The sequence below is a fragment of the Pundamilia nyererei genome, unplaced genomic scaffold (genome assembly GCF_000239375.1).
Source record: "Pundamilia nyererei isolate P.nyererei 1_Seehausen unplaced genomic scaffold, PunNye1.0 scaffold00027, whole genome shotgun sequence".
Lineage (NCBI taxonomy): Eukaryota > Metazoa > Chordata > Actinopteri > Cichliformes > Cichlidae > Pundamilia > Pundamilia nyererei.
In genome coordinates this window covers 1,718,749-1,741,983 of record NW_005187428.1, presented here as the reverse complement: position 1 = coordinate 1,741,983, position 23,235 = coordinate 1,718,749, and the positions used below count along the sequence as shown (strand labels likewise).

The 23,235-nt window shown below is 39.7% G+C and overlaps 2 protein-coding genes across 3 annotated transcripts; one reads left to right on the top strand and one right to left on the bottom strand.

The window, feature by feature from the left end:
• Positions 1-1,189: 1,189 nt before the first annotated feature.
• On the top strand, positions 1,190-4,304 carry LOC102198871 (B-cell receptor-associated protein 29-like). Its single transcript, XM_005728075.1, has 8 exons — positions 1,190-1,256; positions 1,665-1,771; positions 1,956-2,056; positions 2,168-2,315; positions 2,423-2,558; positions 2,803-2,899; positions 3,068-3,168; positions 3,254-4,304. Exons 2-8 carry the CDS (start codon positions 1,680-1,682, stop codon positions 3,287-3,289), a joined length of 711 nt encoding a protein of 236 aa, XP_005728132.1. The 5' UTR covers positions 1,190-1,256; positions 1,665-1,679; the 3' UTR covers positions 3,290-4,304.
• Positions 4,305-4,921: 617 nt separating this feature from the next.
• Positions 4,922-20,043, bottom strand: LOC102198406 (solute carrier organic anion transporter family member 1C1-like). Of its 2 annotated transcripts, XM_005728073.1 has the most exons (15): positions 19,821-20,043; positions 16,754-16,908; positions 13,720-13,861; positions 13,049-13,181; positions 12,753-12,874; positions 12,144-12,290; positions 10,479-10,577; positions 10,037-10,285; positions 9,587-9,751; positions 8,748-8,943; positions 8,388-8,553; positions 7,996-8,180; positions 7,757-7,821; positions 7,280-7,397; positions 4,922-5,320 (listed from the first exon to the last, which is right to left on the bottom strand). In XM_005728073.1, exons 2-15 carry the CDS (start codon positions 16,847-16,849, stop codon positions 5,095-5,097), a joined length of 2,109 nt encoding a protein of 702 aa, XP_005728130.1. In that variant the 5' UTR covers positions 16,850-16,908; positions 19,821-20,043; the 3' UTR covers positions 4,922-5,094. The 2 variants fall into 2 exon arrangements, with proteins under 2 accessions (XP_005728130.1, XP_005728131.1); XM_005728074.1 differs by lacking the exon at positions 16,754-16,908.
• Between the last annotated feature and the right edge of the window lie 3,192 nt (positions 20,044-23,235).

Genomic DNA, 23,235 nt, shown 5'->3' with positions numbered 1-23,235 from the left:
AGTATTTTCTATTTCTATTGTGAGTTCCTGAAATATTTAAACCTGCCCAACCTGCAGAATCATGTCTGTAATTGCTTGTTTTTATTTCCATCGTGTTTTTGTTTCTTTTTGTCCACATGGATGATTTGCTCCTGATCTGTAGTTGAACAACTTTATGCTCTGCACTGCTGCCGCATTATTGACTGATGGGATAACTATATGAATAAGTAGGTGTACAGGTGTTTCTAATAAAATGTTTGGTGTGTGTACATAATTTCATGTTTATGGATGCCTCCCTGTAGATGTATTATGAGTACAAACAGTGGGTGTAGCCTCTAACATGATGTGGAGAGGTGCGCAATCAAAGCACATTCAGTTCTGCCATACTCATTTACCCGCTCTCCAAAAGCTATCACAGGGTGCAGCTGTAAAGATTTTGCTCCTCAGCCCTCCTGAGAAATGCAGTCAAAAAGGATAGCAGCCCAGTCTCTTTCACAGAGGAAGCCCATGTGAATACACTTTGCAAGCTGAGTACATTTGAGAGGAAGAAATGTCCAAAAAAAACCCTCATCTGAAGCCTTTTTAAAGGTTACACAATAAGAGCAATTCTATCAACTAAGAAATCAATTTGCTTTTGTAATGAGCTCGTATTTCCTTATTTTACTGACACTTACATTATGTTGGTTTGTAAATAGAACCGTTTATCCACACTTTTCAATGTGCTTATATTTGATTATCACATGAGGAATTGTGTTGGAGTGAGTTTAATGCAGTATTTGCAAAAGATATCCAAGTCGTCCTCCTCCAGGCGCCTCTGCAACAGCTAACTTTAATCAACATCGCCCCCTTCTGGACGGCCTTCTAGTCTTCAATGAAAAGAAAAATCATTTAGAAAAGCCAACATATTTATACCCGAAGTGCAAATATGAATTCCGTTTATTTTCATTATAATATCTGGGAAAAACATCAGTTATATTTGCTTTAATGATTTGCTATAATCATATAATGATCACTGGGTAGTTCTTTTGTACAGTAACATTATGAAGGCAAACAAAAACAACTTCTTGAAATCATTCTGTCACTAAAAACTAATCTTTTGATCACTTTAAGGGTTTTGATGCAATCCAAAGGGGACTCCCTAATGAGGCCATCCGGCAGAGTTTTATTTAGGGCTGTGGGTGCTCTGAGGCTCCCCAGCAGCTGTCGTGAATGTGTGCGCGCATGTGTGCTCGTCTGGACTTTCCAGTAGCCTACTTTGCACCATACAACTTTGTCCGGTAAGCCAACAACTTTATATTTTTGCTTTGCATAGATTTATATTTCGCTGTAGGCTCCAGCTCAGCATTCAGAACAGCCGGTGATGAATGACTTGGTATAAATGTTGATATAAATGTCCCATATAGAGAAAACAGCCGAATAGCTGCTACTGTTGGCCTGCTTTGTAGGCCTGTAGACACATTTATATGCATGCTCAGAAACTCGTGCGTGGTGCCTGGTTTCCTAGACGAAATTTAGATCAAAATAGAGGAATACTTGGCCACTTTCACACCCACTTCCGCTTGTTTAATAGAGTAATTTAATCTAAAAGCTAGTATCTATCAGACAAATGCTCTCGTCAATGGAGGCAAAACAGATTTCCACAAGTATAAAACACTACCCATAGATCAATGTGCTTATCTCTGCAGAGAATCACAGTGGCAATGACTGTCCAGTGGACGGTGGTGGCTTTCTTCCTGTATGCAGAGATCACAGTCAACCTTATTTTGTGTGTGCCTTTAATATCAGCACAGCGGTAAGGCAATTTTAAAAGCATATCATAAGTCATCAAAAGCTTATTTAGATACTTGCTTTAAGGAGCACAATTTCTGAAATAATTAAAAATCCCAATATCATCCCAAATGGGCAGTTCACACAAATAGCCAGTAGAGTGCATTCAAATCCTTCCCCAGCAGACCGTCTATACCTTTACATTGCAGGTGGCGTTTGATTTTCAGGTGGCGAATATGGAGCTGGTTATCTCCTTACTGGAATAAATGCTTTTTTACAATAATAATGGTCCTTATTGTTCTTTTCCTGGGTAAGCGAGCTTTTTTGAGTCAGACATAATCTCCTTTGTGTGACAGATATTAAAAAATAATAGCAAGTGTATTCAAATCCCACTTGGTCGTGTTTCTGTCCACCCTTCCAGACGCTTTACGTGAGGTGCAGAAGTATTCCGGTCCTGAGCCCATGCAAGATGCTAAAGTGAACCCAAATGTGTACGACCACGTCCACATGAAGCTTTTCAGAGCCCAGAGGAACCTCTACATATCTGGCTTCTCTCTCTTTCTCTGGCTGTTAGTGGAATTTTGTCACTTACTTTGCTCCATCTGCACACCCTTCACACGTGTTGAAGTACTGTCTTATTTTGTTGTGTTTTTTCTGTCTTGTGACTTCAACACAGTATGATGCGTCGGGTTGCCACTTTGCTAAACCAGGTTGCTGTCACCATGGAGGACAGCGCAGGTCTTCAGTCACAAATAGACAATGCTGTGAGAGCAGCTAAGCAGCAGCAGGAGGACAAACTGACCCTCAAGCAAGTGAGAAACAGAGTTAATTTTTTTAAAAATTCTTTTTCTTTTTTTTGTCAAGTAACATAATAAAAATTACTTTGCTTTTTTTTGTTTGTTTGTTTCTGGGTCATGCCCACGCATTAGCATACTGTAGGCACACACCATGCTGTGATTTCATTTTCCTATGCTTTCTACTTAACATGTGCTCTGTCATCTGCTGTTTAAATAATCAGCTTAAGCTCAGTAACTAAGGAGAATCCTTTGTGCTTAGTCTTTCCTGGAAAAGGAAAAATCCATGTCAGCAGCAAAGCAGCAGCTGAAGCTGGAGGTGGAAAAGCTGGCGGGTCAGCTGAAGACTGCCGAGGAGGGTGAGCGACCTAATTTAAATACGTTAATGGAAAGCTGCACCTACGTTTGCAGAGCATGTAGACAAAGAGGTCTCTTGGTCATATGGTTGTACAATAGATACATTTTGAAAAGCATTTATGATATGTAGTCCAAATTTGTAATCATTAAGTGCGTGTATGTGTGTGTAGCTGTTCGTAAGTCTGATGCTGATATCGAGGCAATGAGGAGACAAGCCAAAGGTCTGGCTCAGGAGTATGACAGACTGCTCAGAGAACACCATCAGCTCCAGGTAATACATGACAAACACACATCACAGAATATCTCCTGTATATTCACACTGCTAATCCCACATTGATCCTGTTTTTAATTGACAGAATCTTCAGAGCGCTGAAGACAAAAAGGATCGGTGAACATTAAAACACAGTATCAGCTCTTACTTCCTTCCATGGACATTTTTTTTCTTATACCTCTCGATTGTGTGCTGTATCTAGTTTGCTACCCGACCTGTTTTTATTGTCTTTGAATCTTCATTGTTGTTTAAAGTTTGAACTGAGTGCAATAGACAAATCTTGCTATTAACTTACAGTAACTCTTCATTATGAATATGCATTGTTTCTTTTTTTACTGACTGCTAAGCTGTGTTATAAACACAAAGTGTTAGTGTTACTGTAATGACTTTTATATTGTACATCAATGGGATGCACACTATAAACTATACACTGTAATGGGATGTGCTGTCATGAACTTGAACATTTCACATGTGAATGGAGAGCTGTGTAATTTGAGATGTTGCTCTTAGATTTTTCCTATTTCTGTGAACATTACAAGGTGTCACTTTGAGGTTAATTTGTGGGGGATTCACAGCCTGTTGCATTATTTTAGCATACACCTGAATGCTCCAGACCAGCAAACTGACAGAACTGCTTATAGAGATAGTCAAGCTTGCTGATCAGTTAATCATGTTCATTTGATTAGCAGCTCCTGACTGCTACTTACCCTCTTAAAGTAATTCCTATGAAAGCATTAATGGTGTACTTAGTTTTCCAGAAACCTGCACAGATTCCTGTAAAAACATATACATACACATATATATAAGCTGCTCACAAATGCCATTTCACCAGATGTCTGTGAGCCATCAGCTGATGGCTGATTATCAACAAATCTCATATAATCTATGCTATTTACTGCCAAATTGGAAGCCGGTTTGAATAGCACCTCCACTTTATTCTGTATGAGGAGCTCTACTCGTTCTCTGCCTGCCTCGTCTGCCTCTGGGGAAGGCTTGGGTTGTAAGACCCATATCTTCAAGTATAAAATATGGAAGATGGAAATAATAATCTTCTTTTAAGCTAGTGGCTCTAACTGAACTGACTTTAGGAGGGCAAACCTACTCTTGACATACTGTATCATACTCTGGTGACAGCTTGATGGTATGAATATGAATATGAAAAATAAACTTTCATAATAATTAATAATATTTCCTGAACTTGTTGCTATGATCAGTGTGATCAAGAGGCCCAGTGTTGTATATTTGTAGTAGATGATTGTATAATCACCTAGAAAAGGTGCTTTGAAAGCCAAAATGCACTATACGTCAAAAATAAAACAGCTGTGGAATTTGTGCTATTTAATTTCATACTGTAAGGCACAGTTAGGTCACTGAATACATCCCCTTATATCTGTACAGGAAGTGATGGGTTTTACCCTGTATGGAAAGGAGATACCCTTTCAAGGAGCTACTCCTGTTGCTCAAGCTTTGATCTACCCCTTGACCAATTGTTTCAAGTAGAAACGCAATCCAGGTGTGAGAGACACTAGAGAGACCTGTGCATGCATGAACTAAAAGCAAAGCCATGAGCACAGCACAAACAGGTGTGTTAAACCATCATATTCAAGCATCTTAAATGTTAAAATGCAAAATCTGATTTTATCACGTTTAATCATAAAAATGAAGAACAGAAAATACAACACAATTACAATCTTTTTTTTTCTATGAAAGTCTTCCATTCATGAAAAACACAAACACATACACATTCCAGAAATATCAGACTGTTTTATAAAATGACTAATTTCAGATACCGTACATCTACGCAAATCCTTTACAAATATATATACTCTGTGTGCTATGAAAAATGTCCACAGTGTGTCTTCCTCAGTACATGTGAGGTGAGGTGCTCGTCGGGCAGAGTCAGAAGAAAAGAAGATGCGCCGAGGCTCACAAGCGAGTTTCTCTGTCGGGATTGCAGTCCAAGGCCAGTACAAACTGCTCACAATGTATAGAGCTGTTCTCCTCTTTCCTCAGTGTTTCCAACTCTGCACTCCCATTGGTCAGCACATGTTTTTCTTCTTTCCTAATATGTCTTTTGATTAGAGCAAATCCCAAAATACAAAGGAAGAAGGAGACTGTTCTCAAGCCCAAAGTCAGACTCAGGTAGACTCTCCTGTACAAAAAAAAAGCAACAGTTAAGAGTACGAACTGCTCCGTCACGGTTTAGGCCAGCTCTAAGTGAAGCTACAAATCCCTAAAGGTTAGTCACTACTGGACTTTTTCCCATTCAAAGTTGTATAAATAGCATTTTCTTCTAGTCCTTTTGGAAGATGTTGTAATGCCACAATCTTAGCTCTCTACTAAAGACAGGACTTGAAATTAAGAAAAGGTAAAATTACTGCTCTTTTTATTTATTACAGTCAAAATACTTTGGTCCAAAACTGCAATCTCTCAGGCACTACCGTTAAAACACAGCAGTAAACCTGACTGTGACAAGGTCAAATCTGTAATAGCCCAGGGATGTTACTGAACTATTTTTGCATTTTGCATGTAGTTGCAGTAACTACTGCAGCTGGTTGCCCAGAGGGTGGGCAACACCCTCAACGTCTAGGATGACCACCTTCTGTCACAAAGCGATTGCACCGGTCACCTGGTGGGAAGCAACCTGTCAAAGAATTGCAGTTCAATTTGGACCGACTGCAATCAGTCTCAGAAAGACGAGTGAAGGTTTCCAAACAGCTGCTGCTGAACGCAGACACACTTCCAACATGTTGTGATCACAAGTGAAGAATACTTGCCTGCGATGCATTTCTTTCCAGTAGGGGGCTTGACCCAACTGCCTGCCAAGTGATTATACTCTAGTTCCTATATTCAATTCAATTTTATTTATACAGCACCAACAGGCGCCTCGAGGCGCTTTGTATTGTAAGGTAGACCCTACAATAATACATACAGAGAACGACCCAACCATCAACGACCCCCTATGTGCAAGCACTTTGGTAACAGTGGGAATGAAAAACTCCCTTTTAACAGGAAGAAACCTCCGGCAGAGAGGGGCGGCCATCTGCCGCGATCGGTTGGGGAGAGAGAAGGAAGACAGGCTAAAAGGCATGCTGTGGAAGAGAGACAGAAATATAAAAGCAGGGTTGCTGAGTGCCCGTGCCACTTTGTGGTTAAATTGCTGTTCCTCAGCAACTACATCACTATTTGTGGAGGAAATTCTGAATTTCTGTTTTAATTCTGTGAGGTTCTGGGCAGACTCTCAATGCACACTTGTGGTTAGGAGTTCAAAAAGAAACTACCAGTTGTAGCCAATCTTGATCATTAACAAGAAGTTAACAGGACTTGGCCTCGTCAAGTTAAAAGGTTTTGTAGAGCCACTTATTAAAAGATTTAAGTGAATGATTTAACTAAATTTAAACGAGTGCACCCAAGTTTTCTTTTTTAAATGTATTAAATCTATCCCGTACAATCACTCCACCCTGAAAAAAACATTAAGAGTAAAGTGTAAGAGTAATACGAAAACATGTAGATGCAGACAGAACCAGGTTTGTCATTTTCAATGGTTTTTCACAGTAAACAAGCAAATTGTTTGTCATTGCCACCTTGACTCCATTCAGTGACAAACTGTTCAGTTCAGTGGTTTTCAGATTATGGGCAGAGCCCCAACAGTAGTTTGGTGCAGTGGGGGGTGGGGGGGGTGGAGAATGAATCAATATTATTTTGTAATGAAAATGTCTGATAGAATTCTGATGCTAATCCTTACTTAGGTAGAATTGAACTTGAATCCCTTTTTATCATTAGTGATTAAAAAAAAATGAACATGCGCTTGTTTTGGTGTCTGAAGCTGATACAAAGAAAAAGAAACCAATGCCAGAAAGTGTTTAAAATCACTGGTCTGACAGTTGTTAACAATTGTTCTTCACTTTTTATTTTGAATGCACTGTTCCTCCAGCGGTACATTTAAGATCTGCTATGGGTTCAGCATTTTAAATAAATCAACCATAACTCATGGCTGTGCGTAATAACTTGCACATAACTTGATTACAGGGTCACTAAATCAAGAGTTTGAAGGATAGCCAATCCCACAGAAATCGCATGCAAAGTTAAAATAAAGGCATCTTACAAGTACCTGTAAGCTGAAGTGTCATATATTCTGCAAGCTCCTCTTCCTCCACACATCTTGTATCCCCATTTGAGGCAGGTCGTATCAATTATGGCTCCAAAGTATATAGGGGCAGGTATTCCAGCTGAGTTACAACATATAAAGTAACTTATGTCAGAATTTCAAGTCAAATCACGGTTCGCCTGAACACACGTTACAATCTAAACAAGTCAGACTTCCTTACAATAACTTTGAATATTAATAATTATACAGCTAAACTGATAATTAGCCGTACTAAGCTAAATACTTTGGGTTAATTTAACATAAAAAGTAATTTTTATTGGTGATCTGCAAATGTGTATCCTTATAAACAAACAGTATTCCAATAACTGTGCTCACTATATATATTATGCTGAAAGTCAGCTTAAGGGAAATGTCTGTGAGCCTGAAATGTAAATGAAGTAGACAGTGATGTATGCCAAGAACAGCAAAGGTGGTTCTCACCAAGGGTACGAGTGGCCAAGGTGTGGATTCCAAGAGCGAGAGACTTCAGCTCAGGTTTAATGCACCTTTAGAAACAACACTGTGGTATTAGACAGGACTCAACTTTTAACCTGGCAACACTTAAAGAATGACAATGAAAGAATGATGTTTGTATTTCTTAGAGGGAGATGTTTCAGAACAATACAAACAACATTACAGCAAAAAGTGGCTTTAAGGCACAAAAGCAGAATATGACAGACCTGACAAGCAGCATGAAGCCAGGTGTACCCCCAAGAGAGATGATGAAGGAACTGAGGACAGACATAGCCAGGAAGTACGGAAAGACTTTCTCACAGCTGTCCCTGTGTGGACACTGACCCAGGCTGGCTGTCAAGTTGCCTGGTTGGGTATTAGCCACCGCGAGACACTTGCAATTGTTGAACACCTGACAGAAAAGAAAACAAGGTGTGACTCAGTGATAAATGAGCTGCGGCACAGCAGGAAACACTTGTTCTGTCTGTAAATAATCACGGAAATGTCACATGCTTCTCTGCGGTACGATATGAATGAAAATTGAGAATCAAGCCTGAATATCATGCTGTGTTTACTGAAAAGCATGCAAGTTTCATGAGGGCAGTGGTGTGTGTCTGACCGTGTTCTTGCCAGAGCCAGTGGAGGAGTTGCATCCAGCCAAACACGGGGACACGTAGGTGATCCCGTTCTCTCCACACACTGGATCCCACTCTCTGCTTGTGCACGAGCAATCCGAATTACAGTCAGAGATGAGAGACTGCTCCTGATAAGATAAGCCCCCCAGTCTGCATGTGACACAAAAAAAGGCATGTGATTGTCAGCCCTTTTAAAACATCGATCAGACAAGAAAAACGAGCCATGGAATTAAAAACAGTGGCAGATTAAATAAATAAAACCCCAATCCCTTTTTCTCTGAATCTACTTCCTGGTTTGATGGCTATCAAGTCCACTAAGGAAAATATACAAAGGTATTACATACCCACTATATGAAACTGTGATGCCTGCGACCTTAGCGTTCTCACAGCCCATGGCAAAGAATAGGAGTGACAGAAAGTAGCCCAGCAGAGAGGTCCCAAAGGCAAATTTAGCTGCTCCCATGATAGACAGCTTGTACTTTTTCATCACAACCCCTCCGGAGAACATCCCAAGGGCCACTGCAGGTATGTTGATCATGCCTATGAAAAACCGCAGAATACAGCGTATCCTTAAATGGATGGAGAATCGAGAAAGAACTTAAACAGGCGATATCAGGCAGCAACATCACTCGCCAGAAGGGATCAAAGTCAGAACACTCATGTACATCAAAGCACTCTCATTTATATTTTACTTAAGTCATGTTGCGAAAGATGAAAATAAGTTATGGTGGTTCAGAGGATCTGGGACGTATTTCTCATCAGCCGATGTACTCTTAACCCACTCGGTTACAGGGGACAAAAAGAGCAACGTTGTCTCCATTCGCATCAGGGAGACATGTTAATTGGTCTGATTGCCTCAAGTGCTTTTAAATCAATGTCTGTCGTTTGTCTGTCAAATGCCCAAGGACTGAGGTAAACCAGGTTGTCATCTTGAATTTGCAGCATTTACTTAAGAGGGAAGTGGGAGTCGGGGTATAAAAAATTGATCAAAAGCCAGCTCATGAAACTCTTATGATGACCATCCAGCTCACATCACTTTGCATCCTTAAATAGGTACTTTTCAGCCAAACAGCAGTGGTTCTAAGCAAGCTTTTAGCTCTACAAAGATCTCACTTACAAAGATAAAAGAACAAAATAATCCAAATGAGGTAAACAATATAAATTAGTATAATATCTTGCTCACCCATGAGAAAATTGGCTTTTGAAGCTGACTGGCCGTAGTGTTGCTCAATGTATTTGGGCTTGTAGGTGACCATACCAATGAGAGAGTTGAACTGAACAATGGTCACACATAAGTAGATGGTGTACACAGGATTTCCAAGGAGACTCTTCAATGTGGGGACGAATTCTGTGAAAGGATGTTTAAATGAGTGATTTTCACTTCTTGAAGTAACCTCAGCCTTTTATTTTGATGTATCATTAAAACTATTTTGATTTTCTCACATTGACAAGAAGGAATAAACTTCTATTTGTGTTTACTGTCGACAGAAATGACAGTATTATATATACTATAGCAGTAAAACAGATCTTAGAGCCGTTAAGATTCCATTAATTGCACACAGTCAGTTTAATAATACGGTTAAAATGGAAAATCAACATTCTTTCATAAAGCACACTGTGATCACTATCCTACCACTGGCCATCAGATGTAAATTAGCTGGCTCCTCGGGTCTGAACATGTGCTTCAAGCCTGGGGAATCTTTAATAAATCTGGTTTGCTCTGGTGTGCAGTTGGTGTCATGCTTTTCCACAGGCATCGGCAGTGATTTTGGCAGGAACCAGAAAGGAACGGCCGACATGAGGGTGATGGCACCAGCAATGAGATAGCCCAGCCACCATGCGCCCACCCAGCGGGCATCGCCAGGAGTAATAGTGATAGTTTCTGTAAAGACAGAAGCACATTATTGGCGCTGTTCATTCTTTTATGGTTGTAATTAACCACAATTATGTATTTACTAAAGTCACATGCTCCTTAAGCACTTGAGTTGATGCAAAAACGATCACTTTTTACTTTTACTGATTACCTTTTCAAATTGTTAAAGATGTAGTTGATGGTTAGATGACATGTTACTCACCCATGTCCACATATCCAATGTCGACATAGATTTTGGCACACAGGGACCCCAGCAGGTACCCAAAGACAGGACCAATTATTGATATTGTCTGGACACAACCTGAGACACACAAAAAACACCTACTTATAGCCTAATATATATTGGGTTAATCTCTGTATCGTTAAAAAATCATAATCATAATCATAATGGATTACATTATGTCGTATAAACAAAAAGAAATCAAACTGTACTGGATAGTTTAGTAAATCTTCTTAAAACTTCTGAAAACTGAAAATGAAGAGAGCCACTACAGGCAAAAACAGTGTAACTGTAGTCAGGCACCGTTAGTTGTATGATGGAGCAGCTGTATGATGATATTTAGTGTTTTCTAATAAAGATGCATTAAGTTTTTTTAAAGGTTATTTTCTCAAAATGGGCTTTCTTTCCCCTCATACTCTGAACTTGACATCTTTGCTTTGGTTGTGCTTACATGCAACAAACGTTCCAATTTTATTTATATTTATATTATTTATACAATAGGAATGGCTCAAATACACTGCTCAAAAAATTAAAGGAACACTTCGAAAACATGTCAGATCTCATTGGGGGAAAAATAATCTGGATCTCTATACTGATATGGACCAGGTAATAGGTTACCAAAAAAGAAATATGCCAAATTGCTTCATGGAAAAGAGCTATTTTCAGAGTGACAAAATGATGCAGGAGGCTCGTCCATTTTAGTAAATGGCCTGTATTTGTATAGCGCTTTACTAGTCCCTAAGGACCCCAAAGCTCTTTACACATCCAGTCATCCACCCATTCATGCACTGGTGATGGCAAGCTACATTGTAGCCACAGCTGCCCTGGGGCGCACTGACAGAGGCGAGGCTGCCGGACACTGGCACCGGGCCCTCTGACCACCACCAGTAGGCAACGGGTGAAGTGTCTTGCCCAAGGACACAACAACCGAGACTGTCAGAGCCGGAGCTCGAACCGGCGATCTTCCGATTACAAGACGAACTGCCAACTCTTGAGCCACGATCGCCCATTTTGCCAAAATTTCAGCTCATAATGGTGCTCAGTAGTTTGTATGGCCCCACCGTGCTTGCAGGACAATACTAATGCATGCTCCTAATGAGACGGCCAGGTGCAACCTGGCAACATTGGATGAACCGAAGCATAATAGCTCCTAGATTTTTTTTATTGGATTTAGCTCAGGTGTGTGAGGGGGGCAGTCAGTGGTATCAAGTCCTTCATCCTCCAGGAACTTCCTGCACACTCACCACATGAGGCCGGGTATTGTTGTGCACCAGGAGGAACCCAGGACTGACTGCACTAGAGTCTGATAGTAGGGCCAAGGATTTCATCCTTATGACTAATGGCAGTCATGGTTATTTTGCATAGCCTGTAGAGGTCTGTGCATCCCTCCATGGATATACCTCCCCAGATCATCACTGACCCACCACCAAACTCATGCTGAACAGTGTTACAGGCTGTATAATGTTCTCCACAGCTTCTCCAGAACCACTTTTCATCTGTCACATGAGCTCAGGGTGAACCTGCTCTCATCTGTAATAAGCAGATGTTCGCCTACCTGTGCAGTCGCAGTTTCAAAATAACCTTCCAAAAAATTTCAAAAAAAAAAAATTCCTATCAAAGCTATCAGCTGTAACAAAGGTGGATTACCAATATAGAGAGCAGCATTATCGGACTGTGCGTAGTCATCAATATAGGAGATTCCCAAAGGCTGTACTGGAGTCTCTCCAATCCCACGCAGGATATTTCCCACCAGGACATAGATCCACATGGAAACACTGGACTCTTTTTCACAGCCTGCAGTTTAAAAACAGCAGTCAGAATCTCAATGGCATAGAGCCTTATGCAGCTCATGATCCATCTCAATTTCGCAGGTTACTGGCCATAAAACAACAACTGTGACCTTGAGCTTGACCTTGAGAACAGTTTGGATTATGACACACATGGTGATTGTTATGTGTAAGATTGGTTGAATTCTGAACAATACAATAGGGAGACTTGTGTGAACTATGAACGGCCTCGCCATCTGCCAGATGGGCCGAAACTATACATTATGATACTTATGAATGAATAGCCTACTCATTTAGTACTATAGCATGGATATGTGCAAGTTATCACAATTCATCATCAAAAATGACTTAAAACATAAACACGCATATGCTGACCTAGCAACGATGCTAGCACGAACAGTATCTGCAAAAACAAAGTTCAACCTTAATCACATGTTGTCATAAACAACATAAATGTTTTTTGTCTTACCTCTAGAAGGCAGTATAGAGGGTCTGTCACCTGCCCTCAGGGACTCAGGTGAGCTTGCCGGACATGGAGAGAGGTTATTGGTCGAATTCACTGAAGATCTAATTGATGTTTCGATCTTATAGCTGCGTATAAAATACCAATGTGACTGTTAAACAAGGGAAGGGAGAAAGCACCAGGTATTGTTAGATATTCACAATGTGAAGCACAAATACATCAGAGACTACAGAGATCAAAGTAATATGTGAATGGAATTTGTGAACAGCGACGCATGCATTCAGACACTGCACTTTGCCTACCGGCCAATGATGAAATGAGGCATGGCGATCAGGAAGGTTCCAAAAGACATCAAAATACACCCGACTGCTATGATCTTGGGTCGGTGGAGCTTGGCACAAAAATAACTCACAAACGCAATTACCAGCAAATTCCCTACAGGGTTAAGATGATCAGAAAAGAAGATGGAGAGGAGTCAGAGGCACCAAACATGAGATGTACTGCTCAGAATCATAAATCATGAAAAGTCTCACTAACTACATCATACACATGATGTGTTATCTTTGATAAGCACTGATTCTGATCCACAAGTCTGTAACTACATAAACCATTACTCCAAGTCTGCATACTGTGGCTTAAAACTATTTTTCACTCTTCAATAGTCAGTTAGGTATGCAACAAGGCACTATTCAAGGCTTAAATGAGATGGAAGTATGCAATGGTATTGGGAATATTAACATGCCGTCATAATATTCCTGGTTCAAGACCTCACAGTATTCCACAGCATAACTAAGGAATGGTTTAGAGTCACCTGATCCAGTTCTAACTATAAGCTTTGTCACCCGTCTCTACTTTTAAGCCTCCTTTAAGCAGTCTCGCTGTAGCATTAGTATCATAAAAATACAATAAATAGAGAATAAACAAATACAGCCACCAAATACAGAAATGTACACAAAGAGCCTGAGAAACTCACCTATTTCAAAGCTGCCGTCTATGATGCCAATCAGATAGCTGGGGATATCAAATCGCCTTTCTAGCTGTGTAATTGTGCTCTTCATGTAGCTGCCAGATAAAGCCTTGGCAAAGTAAGCAAAGGACAAGGCTGCAAGGAACATCTGCAGAGACACAAAAAGAAAAAAACAATACAATGTCAGGCAGACTGGCTCTGATATGGATATATGATTGTTTTTGATTTTGACTGCAGTCCAAACATCTCATAATTTCCTTCTTTCATTTTTCAGGCGCAGATTCAAATACAACTACAAAATAAAAATGAATTTCTGAATGAAGTTCGACTAACAAGCAAAAACACAAGCCTGCACTAATTAACCTTAAACCTGTCACAAGACTTAGTGAATGTATTTCTTTTATACGGGGGTTTTAAGGCTTTATTATGACAGAGCAGTGGAGAGAAAAGCTAGAAGAAAGAGTGAGGGAAGACACAGTAAACTGCTGGGGGTGGATTTAAACCCGGGCCTCTGCAATAGTCTTATATGGGCATATGGGATATGGGTTGCATGCTGAACCCAGTGAGCTACAGCAGTGCACGTGAATGCATTTCTTTGAGGATACATGTGTGTGTGTATGACATGAATTTGCAGTTCAGATACATCTTTATAAAAGGGCAGCTGGCAATATGCGCTGGGCCAGAGAGTGTATTGAGCAGCCTCCTTCTTCTGCTCAGCCGCCTGTGGACACTGACAGTCAGTCACAAAGGGAGGATTAGAGAAGCCAATCCCACAAGGACACAGACACATCCTTGGACACATAATTGGAAACAGGTGTGCGGTAACCATAGCCTGCACTGTAAGGGATTAAAATAGTGAAAGCAGAAGAGACTGCTTCCAAACAACAAACTGCAATGCATTATAAATGCATTATAATAAATATGTCAATATAACCTACTTGTCCAGAAATATCAAATTATTTTCACTTTGTTTTTTTCTTACAATTTAAAGTTTAATTTCAAAACATAATGATTGCATAACTGACAAAATTATCATAAATAGGATCATTATTCACACCCCATACAGGACACCACAATAAATGCGCAAAACACATTCATACTAGCTGGACAAAATCCCATACACGTTCGAAGATCTCCGAGACAGTGCCAGCCCAGTGATCCATGGCCACAGTGAAAACTGCATTGTTCCTCCAAAGGTCAACTATTGCATAAACTCTCTTCTTTAGTACCCCTGCTACATGACGTTACAGACGTGTATCATTCAGTAAAAAACCTCCACAAGTCTCTGCAAACCCAAGCTAGATCCTTAAGGAAACCATCCACATCCAAGGGCCCTGCCAGCGTACTTGTTTCTTTTTCTTTTACAGTGACCTCGGCCCTAATAATTAGCAGACTCTCGTTCCTCTATTGAAGGCATTGAGGATATCATATTGCTTTGTCACTATATCCACATTTGAGCAGCAGCACTCAATCCACACTTACTTTACTTTACTTACTTACTTCCATTTCATATGCTTCCCTTTGTATTGCACACTGTGAAAAATAATGAACTCTGGACTTTTCCTTTTATAGCAAAAGAAAACGAATTGATTCAAACGAATCACTTTTCACCATTAACACTTTTCTATAGGAACTGACCATCAGCCGTGAGCTTATATATACCAACCCAGTAAAAAGAAATCTGTATAAATATGGTACAATGTACATTTTAAAAATGAAGGAATTTTCTGTATTAATTTCTTCAAGAATTTTTTTAACCTATATTTTTTAATAACACATTAAATTTAACCATTTAACATTTATTGAAACCTCTATTAAAAACAGATAATATGCTTACAGAAACATTTTTGTTTTGTACATTGAAGAAAAGGTAACGTTTCACATAAAGAAAATCTTAACACTAATTTAAAAAGAAAATGCTGAAATTTGGACAAGCACTGAAATTTCTCCACAAAACTAAAGCCAAATCTCTGGTGGCTTGTCTCTGTAAATCATTGCTAGACAAATGAAACACATTTCAACAAGAATCTAAACGAGAGTTTCATGCAAAGTCAACTGGAATATTCAGAGTGTTTGCAAGTGACATAGAACACATGCACATAGGACAAGCCTAATCTGAGATTAACAAGCATGGAGACTGCTCAGATCAAAAGTATGCAGAACGCTTGTATCAGTAGAACCAGCTGAGAGGTTTGTTATAGCTTTACTATGCAGAAATGGAAAGCACACACAGAGGAAAAAAGCAGCATTACTGGAATTCCATGTAACTGTTTCTTGTAGTTACCTAAGCAGTTCACTAAGCAGCTTTTTAATTATTGCTCAGTGTGCCTCATAATCCAATAAAGAGGTACAAAACCTCCTTTCAGACCTCTTTTACAAAAGCACAAACTTTGTCTAAGAAATTTTTCACAGCGACTTAATACCAAGTCCAAAGGGCACCGTGAGCTGTTGCACTAGACCTCGCATGGTCATTAACAAGGCTTACATGCCCTACACTTAACTCAGATTTTAAGTAGGTGTTTGATAGATTCGTCAACACAGAGAAAAAAGTGTGATAAAGTGTTTTTACACAAACTGGCTGAAGAGTTATCTCAAGTAGTAGCATTTACTTACACATGAAAGCACATAAATGAGTGCCGCCAACTAATGAATCTACTCTGTGTCTTTTAGACACACGTGACCCCACTTGATAGGAAGAGAGAGAGATTTGTGTGCACCCTCTAGGCCAGTCAGATGACTTGGGAAAATGACAAACATGTGGGGCCTTTGTCCATTTTGGCTGAAATGATTTCTACGTGTTCATATGACTTTTCTCTGGTAAACAAAACCGTCTCGGTTGGCTGGTCTCATGTGTAATTACAGGCTTTATAAAAGAAACGTAGAAAGGAAGGTCCTCCCAGTTTGATGTTTGGACTTTTTAAGAATGAGAAGAATTATATATATATTTTAATATTTAGAAATTAAAAATACATGATGCCAGTTTTTTGTGAATATTAACTCACTTAAGATTGTTTTCGGTAAGAGGGAGAAAGTAGACTACCTTCAGATTTGGGTGACAGGAGTTTTTCACTGTGGAGGAGTCAGGGTTGTTGTCCACAATCCAGCTGTCTGTGGCTGTGTTGTCCATTTTCTTCATAGCAGCCTCCTACTGTGGTTTCTCTTTTGATGACTTACTGTAGCTGTTCTCACTTGGGCCTATTGGAATGAAGTCAGATTTAGAGATTACATACCAAGCCACTATTGTGCAACAACAACCAGTTTAGTCTAGTTTAGTTTATTAAGATCCCCATCAGCTGCTGCAACGCAGCTTTACATTTTGACAATGCAAAGGTCTCGTATCAGGGTAAGCATTGATCACCTAACCTTTGCACAGATAAGACTGATTTACCATCATTACTACAGTGCACATACAATATTTCAAATTCATGTTGCCATTTTTAACACTGGTCAAAAGTCAGATTAAATCCAGTTCCAATTATTTAATCCAGTTTTACTGGTTTCTTGTATTATCTGCATTGGTAACAAATTCAGTTCTTCCATAGCCTTATACAAAACTGTTCTTTTGATTGAACTGGTTCTTGATTTGGGTAACAAAAATCTAACTAACCTAACTAGTAGGATATTCTGTCTATACTGAAATACAGTGTTTATCCAAATGAATTACTACCTTTGTAACAATAATATTTCTAATAAATACAAGTAAAGAATAAAGAAATCTAAATTTTACAATTAAGTGAATTAAGACATTTATGCATTCTTACAATATTTGTTCTACGCTAACAACCATTCAAATCATTTTTGCTGCCTTATTTTGTAACATTTGCAATTTCTTAATCCGTTCCATTGTACCACCCGACCATACTACTGGGCAATAATCAAGATTAGAAAATATCAATGCTTGGATTAATTGCATGGATTTTGGTGCCAAAGACCTTGCATGGCATTTAACTATAGAAATACCATTTCCTATTTTAGCAGTTATATTAGTAATATATGCCCTGTCCAGGAATATTTATTGTTAAGGGTTATTATAGCTTAAAGAAATAAGTGGATAACAGCATTTGCAAAGTCCTTGGTTCAATCCTGGAAGGAGACACAAATCCCTTCGGGCTTACATCATGTGGAACAACCTGCTGGGGTGACGTCTTATGAATAAGGAAGCAGATGAAAGTAGCTTTCATAACTTAAAGAAATACTCATAAAATGACTTGTACAAGCCTGCTATGAAAAATGTAGGGCACAGCCCTATATGCCCTTTTTTGAGACTTGATGCTGGCATCAAATTAAGAATTTGTTAAACAATACCACTTCTAAGTTTCCACATTTTTATGCTTAAATTCTTTCTTGATCAACACGAGACTTACAAGATCTACAAAATCTCCAGAACCAATAAATTAATGTGTGTGTGGTATAAATGTGACTATTAGTTAGATCTAGTCAATCAATTTTTGTCAAATTTGTACACCAGATTTCAATCAAATCTGCTTTCAGTTAATTGTTCTTATTCACGATTGTTAGCTTTTTGAACTACAAGAATGACTAGTGCAATTCCTTGAATGGTATTTCAAAGGGGAAAAAATCCCCACACCCTTGTTTTTTAAAAAAGCGGATAAAGACAATGAATGTGTGAGCCACTCTCCAAATGTCGCTGTTAGGTAAGCATAGCGAATTCATCTGACAGTCTTCAAAACAGACTGCAAATAATATTTAGAGTAAGTCAAGCAGAAGAGCAGCACTCGTTCTTAAACACTGGGGACATTATGTTAATGATTTCATGATGCAAAAAAAAAGCAGTGTTTTCATAATGCGAGCACTATATGACAGCATATAACTGCATTCACGTCAGCAGGAACAACAGCTCATTCATGAAGCTAATGGAAAATACAAGCAGCTGATTTATGGATGAAGGGCAGCTCAGTAAATACACCAAACTGGCTATTTCATCCTGGGGAGACGAAGAAGCAACAACTTGGTGATATAAAAATATAAAGAAAAAACCTTGTGTGTGGCATGTGGTCTAGTGTTACAAATGATACAGAATGAGAGACAGCAGGGCCAGGATGCTTGTTCAGTGATGTGAACTTCTCACTGAGTGCACTGAACCATAGCATGGCTTTGAACTACTCCTTTCTGTCTTACAGAAAAAAAAGCTGAGAGGGCTGAAGATGTAAAGGCTTAAACACTCACTCAACAAGGACAGACATTCAGTGGAGCAGCAGTTTCTTTTGACACAGCTAGTCTGGAAACTATACAAATGCCCACACTCATGTTTTGCACTGGCAAAGCTACATTTTCTTTATAAAACCTCGACCAATTAAGGTTGCACACACAACAAAGATCCCCCTGTGTGTAATGAAAGGTTTCTCAATCATTAGTGTGCATAAACATCCACAAAATCCCCCAAACATTTCATATGTTTGGCTTGAAGCCTGTCTAAGTTTCCTCCGATAGAGATGTTGATAGGAAGCATTCCTTTTGTACAATCATACCGCCTTCTCTCTAAAGGTCCTGGTGAATCCAAGTGCCATCTGTTGGCAGGTCCTTTATTGAATCTCAGTGATTAATGGTTACACACCTACAGAAATTGCATTTCTGATGCTACAAATATCAGTGATATGAATGTGTGAGGCTCTTTGCTCTGTTACAGTTTCACTGTGGAAAAACACGCCAGGATCTTTTGCGCTTTCAGTTGCGCAAGACAAATGATCACCGAGCGAAAAGCAAACACTTTTAATCAAGCTGAGCTCAAAACACCGAGAAACTTCAAATGATGGTAAGCACGTGACCCCTGTTTAATTATCCATCGGTGGCAGTGCGTGCAGGTTGATTAATCACTGTGTACTCAGTAAGCTTTCACCGAATTCTCCAAATCACCTGCTGTTCTTGCAGACAGCTGTGTGCACTGCACCATTTAAGTGTTTGATGATGCACAGTTGAAGCTTCACTGACAGTTTTCTGTTGGGGCTTTTTTTTTCTTGTCACTTGAATCTACAGCTATTATTATACCGCTGATTATCCACTAAATACACACATACGTCAAGAAATGAATATTCTCATTCTCATGAATGACTGGGGATAATAACTCGAAAGAACATCATGATACTTACCCAACTGTGGGGGCTTCAAAGCTTTCTCTCCTAACGACGTATTTGAGGCTACTTCTTATTCAGCACACAAAGAGGAGATGAAATGACATCCAGTGGTTTAAAAGAAAATCTTCAGTCTCTCCTCATTAAGTCGCCTACAATCACACGGTGTGCTCTTAGGCTATGAAGGGAGAACAGCGTGTTTCGCTGGACACGGTAGACACTGAGCACGATCTTCGGTGGAGCACGCATATACCCTGAACAGAGTGGGGGGAGCAAAACTATGCCCAGCCTGCGTTTCATTGAGCCCTAGTAATCTGCAGGCTGTCAAACGTTACATATGGGTGCATGAGTGCAGGTAGGTCAAGCAACCCAAATAACTAAGTCGTGAATTTCTGCGTTGATTATCTAATAGATTAGACCTGTTGTGACGCAAATTTGCCGCAAAAAAATGCAATAGCCGCTCTGCTTTTCACATAATTCCGCTCAAATAGTGCATGGATTATTTGCCAGTGGCTTCCAGTCGCTGAACAGTATGCAGTGTTTACAGCTTTCAAGAGGTGAAGACACTAAAGGTGAACAATTCGACGTTCACAGACAAATGCAAATGAAGTGCATAATACTGTCATTAAGCTGATAATAGTCTGATGGCTTAGTTCTTACTTGTAATTACAGCAGATACTAAATAATGCAGCAGTTTTCACTGCGCATTTGTTGATCAAACCATGACTGTGTTACTCAGTTATAGTGAGTCTGGCTATTTAAGGTCTGGTGTTCATGGTAGCACTGGACAAATCTTGTATACTTTTCTATCCAGTGAAACTTAGTGAATCCTGGAAAAGTCAGTTCTGTTAAAAGTAGGCCAGCAACAGTGAACATTCAATCAAGTTTTCGATCGAGATTCAGTTCTTTGCTTGAAAACTAATTGGACATTTCAGTGAACTTGCCTTGACCCTAGACATGTATCACGTGAATAGGATAAGATGTAGGATAAAATGTCAGTTCAACTTCAGACTGCTTTTCTTACTGGCCACAGAAAAAAAATGCATGCTCTGTAACAAACAGGCAAACTAATTTAGACAAAAGTAAAAGTCTGCACAAACAACAAAGGTTCAAATGTGCTTTCAGTGTTTGTCCCCTTGATAAAAAATAATTAAAAATCAATAAATTAAGTCATGATTTCCTCACTGTGCCTATCAACACAGGAGGGACCTAATCTCTTAAATTCCTCTGTTGCCATGGGGACACCTGGCCTATGTAGCTTTTACTGAATATGTCAAAAACGCCCCATATACAGTGGGGCAAAAAAGTATTTAGTCAGCCACCGATTGTGCAAGTTCCCCCACTTAAAATGATGACAGAGGTCAGTAATTTGCACCAGAGGTACACTTCAACTGTGAGAGACAGAATGTGAAAAAAAAATCCATGAATTCTCATGGTAGGATTTGTAAAGAATTTATTCGTAAATTAGGGTGGAAAATAAGTATTTGGTCACCTGAAACAAGGAAAATCTCTGGCTCTCACAGACCTGTAACGTCCTCTGTAAGAAGCTTTTCTGTCCCCCACTCGTTACCTGTATGAATGGCACCTGTTTGAACTCATCATCTGTATAAAAGACACCTGTCCACAGCCTCAAACAGTCAGACTCCAAACGCCGCCATGGCCAAGACCAAAGAGCTTTCGAAGGACACCAGGAAAAGTATTGTAGACCTGCACCAGACTGGGAAGAGTGAATCTACAATAGGCAAGCAGCTTGGTGTGAAAAAATCAACTGTGGGAGCAATCATCAGAAAATGGAAGACATACAAGACCACTGATAATCTCCCTCGATCTGGGGCTCCACGCAAGATCTCATCCCGTGGGGTCAAAATGATCATGAGAACGGTGAGCAAAGATCCCAGAACCACACGGGGGGACCTGGTGAATGACCTGCAGAGAGCTGGGACCAAAGTAACAAAGGTCACCATCAGTAACACACTACAACTGTAGGGAATCAAATCCCGCAGTGCCAGACGTGTTCCGCTGCTAAAGCCAGTGCATGTCCAGGCCCGTCTGAAGTTTGCCAGAGAGCACATGGATGATACAGCAGAGGATTGGGAGAATGTCATGTGGTCAGATGAAACCAAAGTAGAACTCTTTGGTATAAACTCAACTCGTCGTGTTTGGAGGAAGAAGAATACTGAGTTGCATCCCAAGAACACCATACCTACTGTGAAGCATGGGGGGTGGAAACATCATGCTATGGGGCTGTTTTTCTGCCAAGGGGACAGGACGACTGATCCGTGTTAAGGACAGAATGAATGGGGCCATGTATCGTGAGATTTTGAGCCAAAACCTCCTTCCATCAGTGAGAACTTTGAAGATGAAATGAGGCTGGGTCTTCCAACATGACAATGATCCAAAACACACCGCCCGGGCAACAAAGGAGTGGCTCCGTAAGAAGCATTTGAAAGTCCTGGAGTGGCCTAGCCAGTCTCCAGACCTCAACCCCATAGAAAATCTGTGGCGGGAGTTGAAAGTCCGTGTTGCTCGGCGACAGCCCCAAAACATCACTGCTCTCGAGAAGATCTGCATGGAGGAATGGGCCAAAATACCAGCTACTGTGTGTGCAAACCTGGTAAAGACCTATAGTAAACGTTTGACCTCTGTTATTGCCAACAAAGGTTATGTTACAAAGTATTGAGTTGTATTTTTGTTATTGACCAAATACTTATTTTCCACCCTGATTTACCAATAAATTCTTTACAAATCCTACCATGTGGATTCATGGATTTTTTTTTTTCACATTCTGTCTCTCACAGTTGAAGTGTACCTCTGGTGCAAATTACTGACCTCTGTCATCATTTTAGGTGGGGGAACTTGCACAATCGGTGGCTGACTAAATACTTTTTTGCCCCACTGTAGCTTCATTGTTAGTATAACGTGAAAATTATGTAGCGAAGGTTTAAAAATATTCTATAATTCTGCCTGTAATCGAATCTAATGTGCTTCCAGTTCTTACAGCTGCTGTCAGGTGGGAATGGTGTGCTTATTCTCTGTGCCCATTATGCAACGCTGTTCCTCACATATGTATCAAATTCTTGTCAGTCTGTCAACAAGATTATATTACCTAACCAAATTTCATGAAATGATAATAAATAAATTAACAGACAGGAGACTGACCATGGCTGAAGATCCCCCACTGTCCTAAAATAAATTAGAATATGGATTTAGTAGCACTTAATAGAACCTATTAGTTACATACATAGACAGTAAGTAGCCATAACCATAACCTAAGCCATAATCTTTTTATTTTTATTAGAACATGATGTTCTACACTGAGATATACTGTAAAACCATTTTTCCTGCTGTTGTTTCTTTTTTAAGAAGTAAAAAGGATTTTTACGGAAAACATGGTAGAACAGAATTCATGGTTTGTACCATATCAAGGTACATA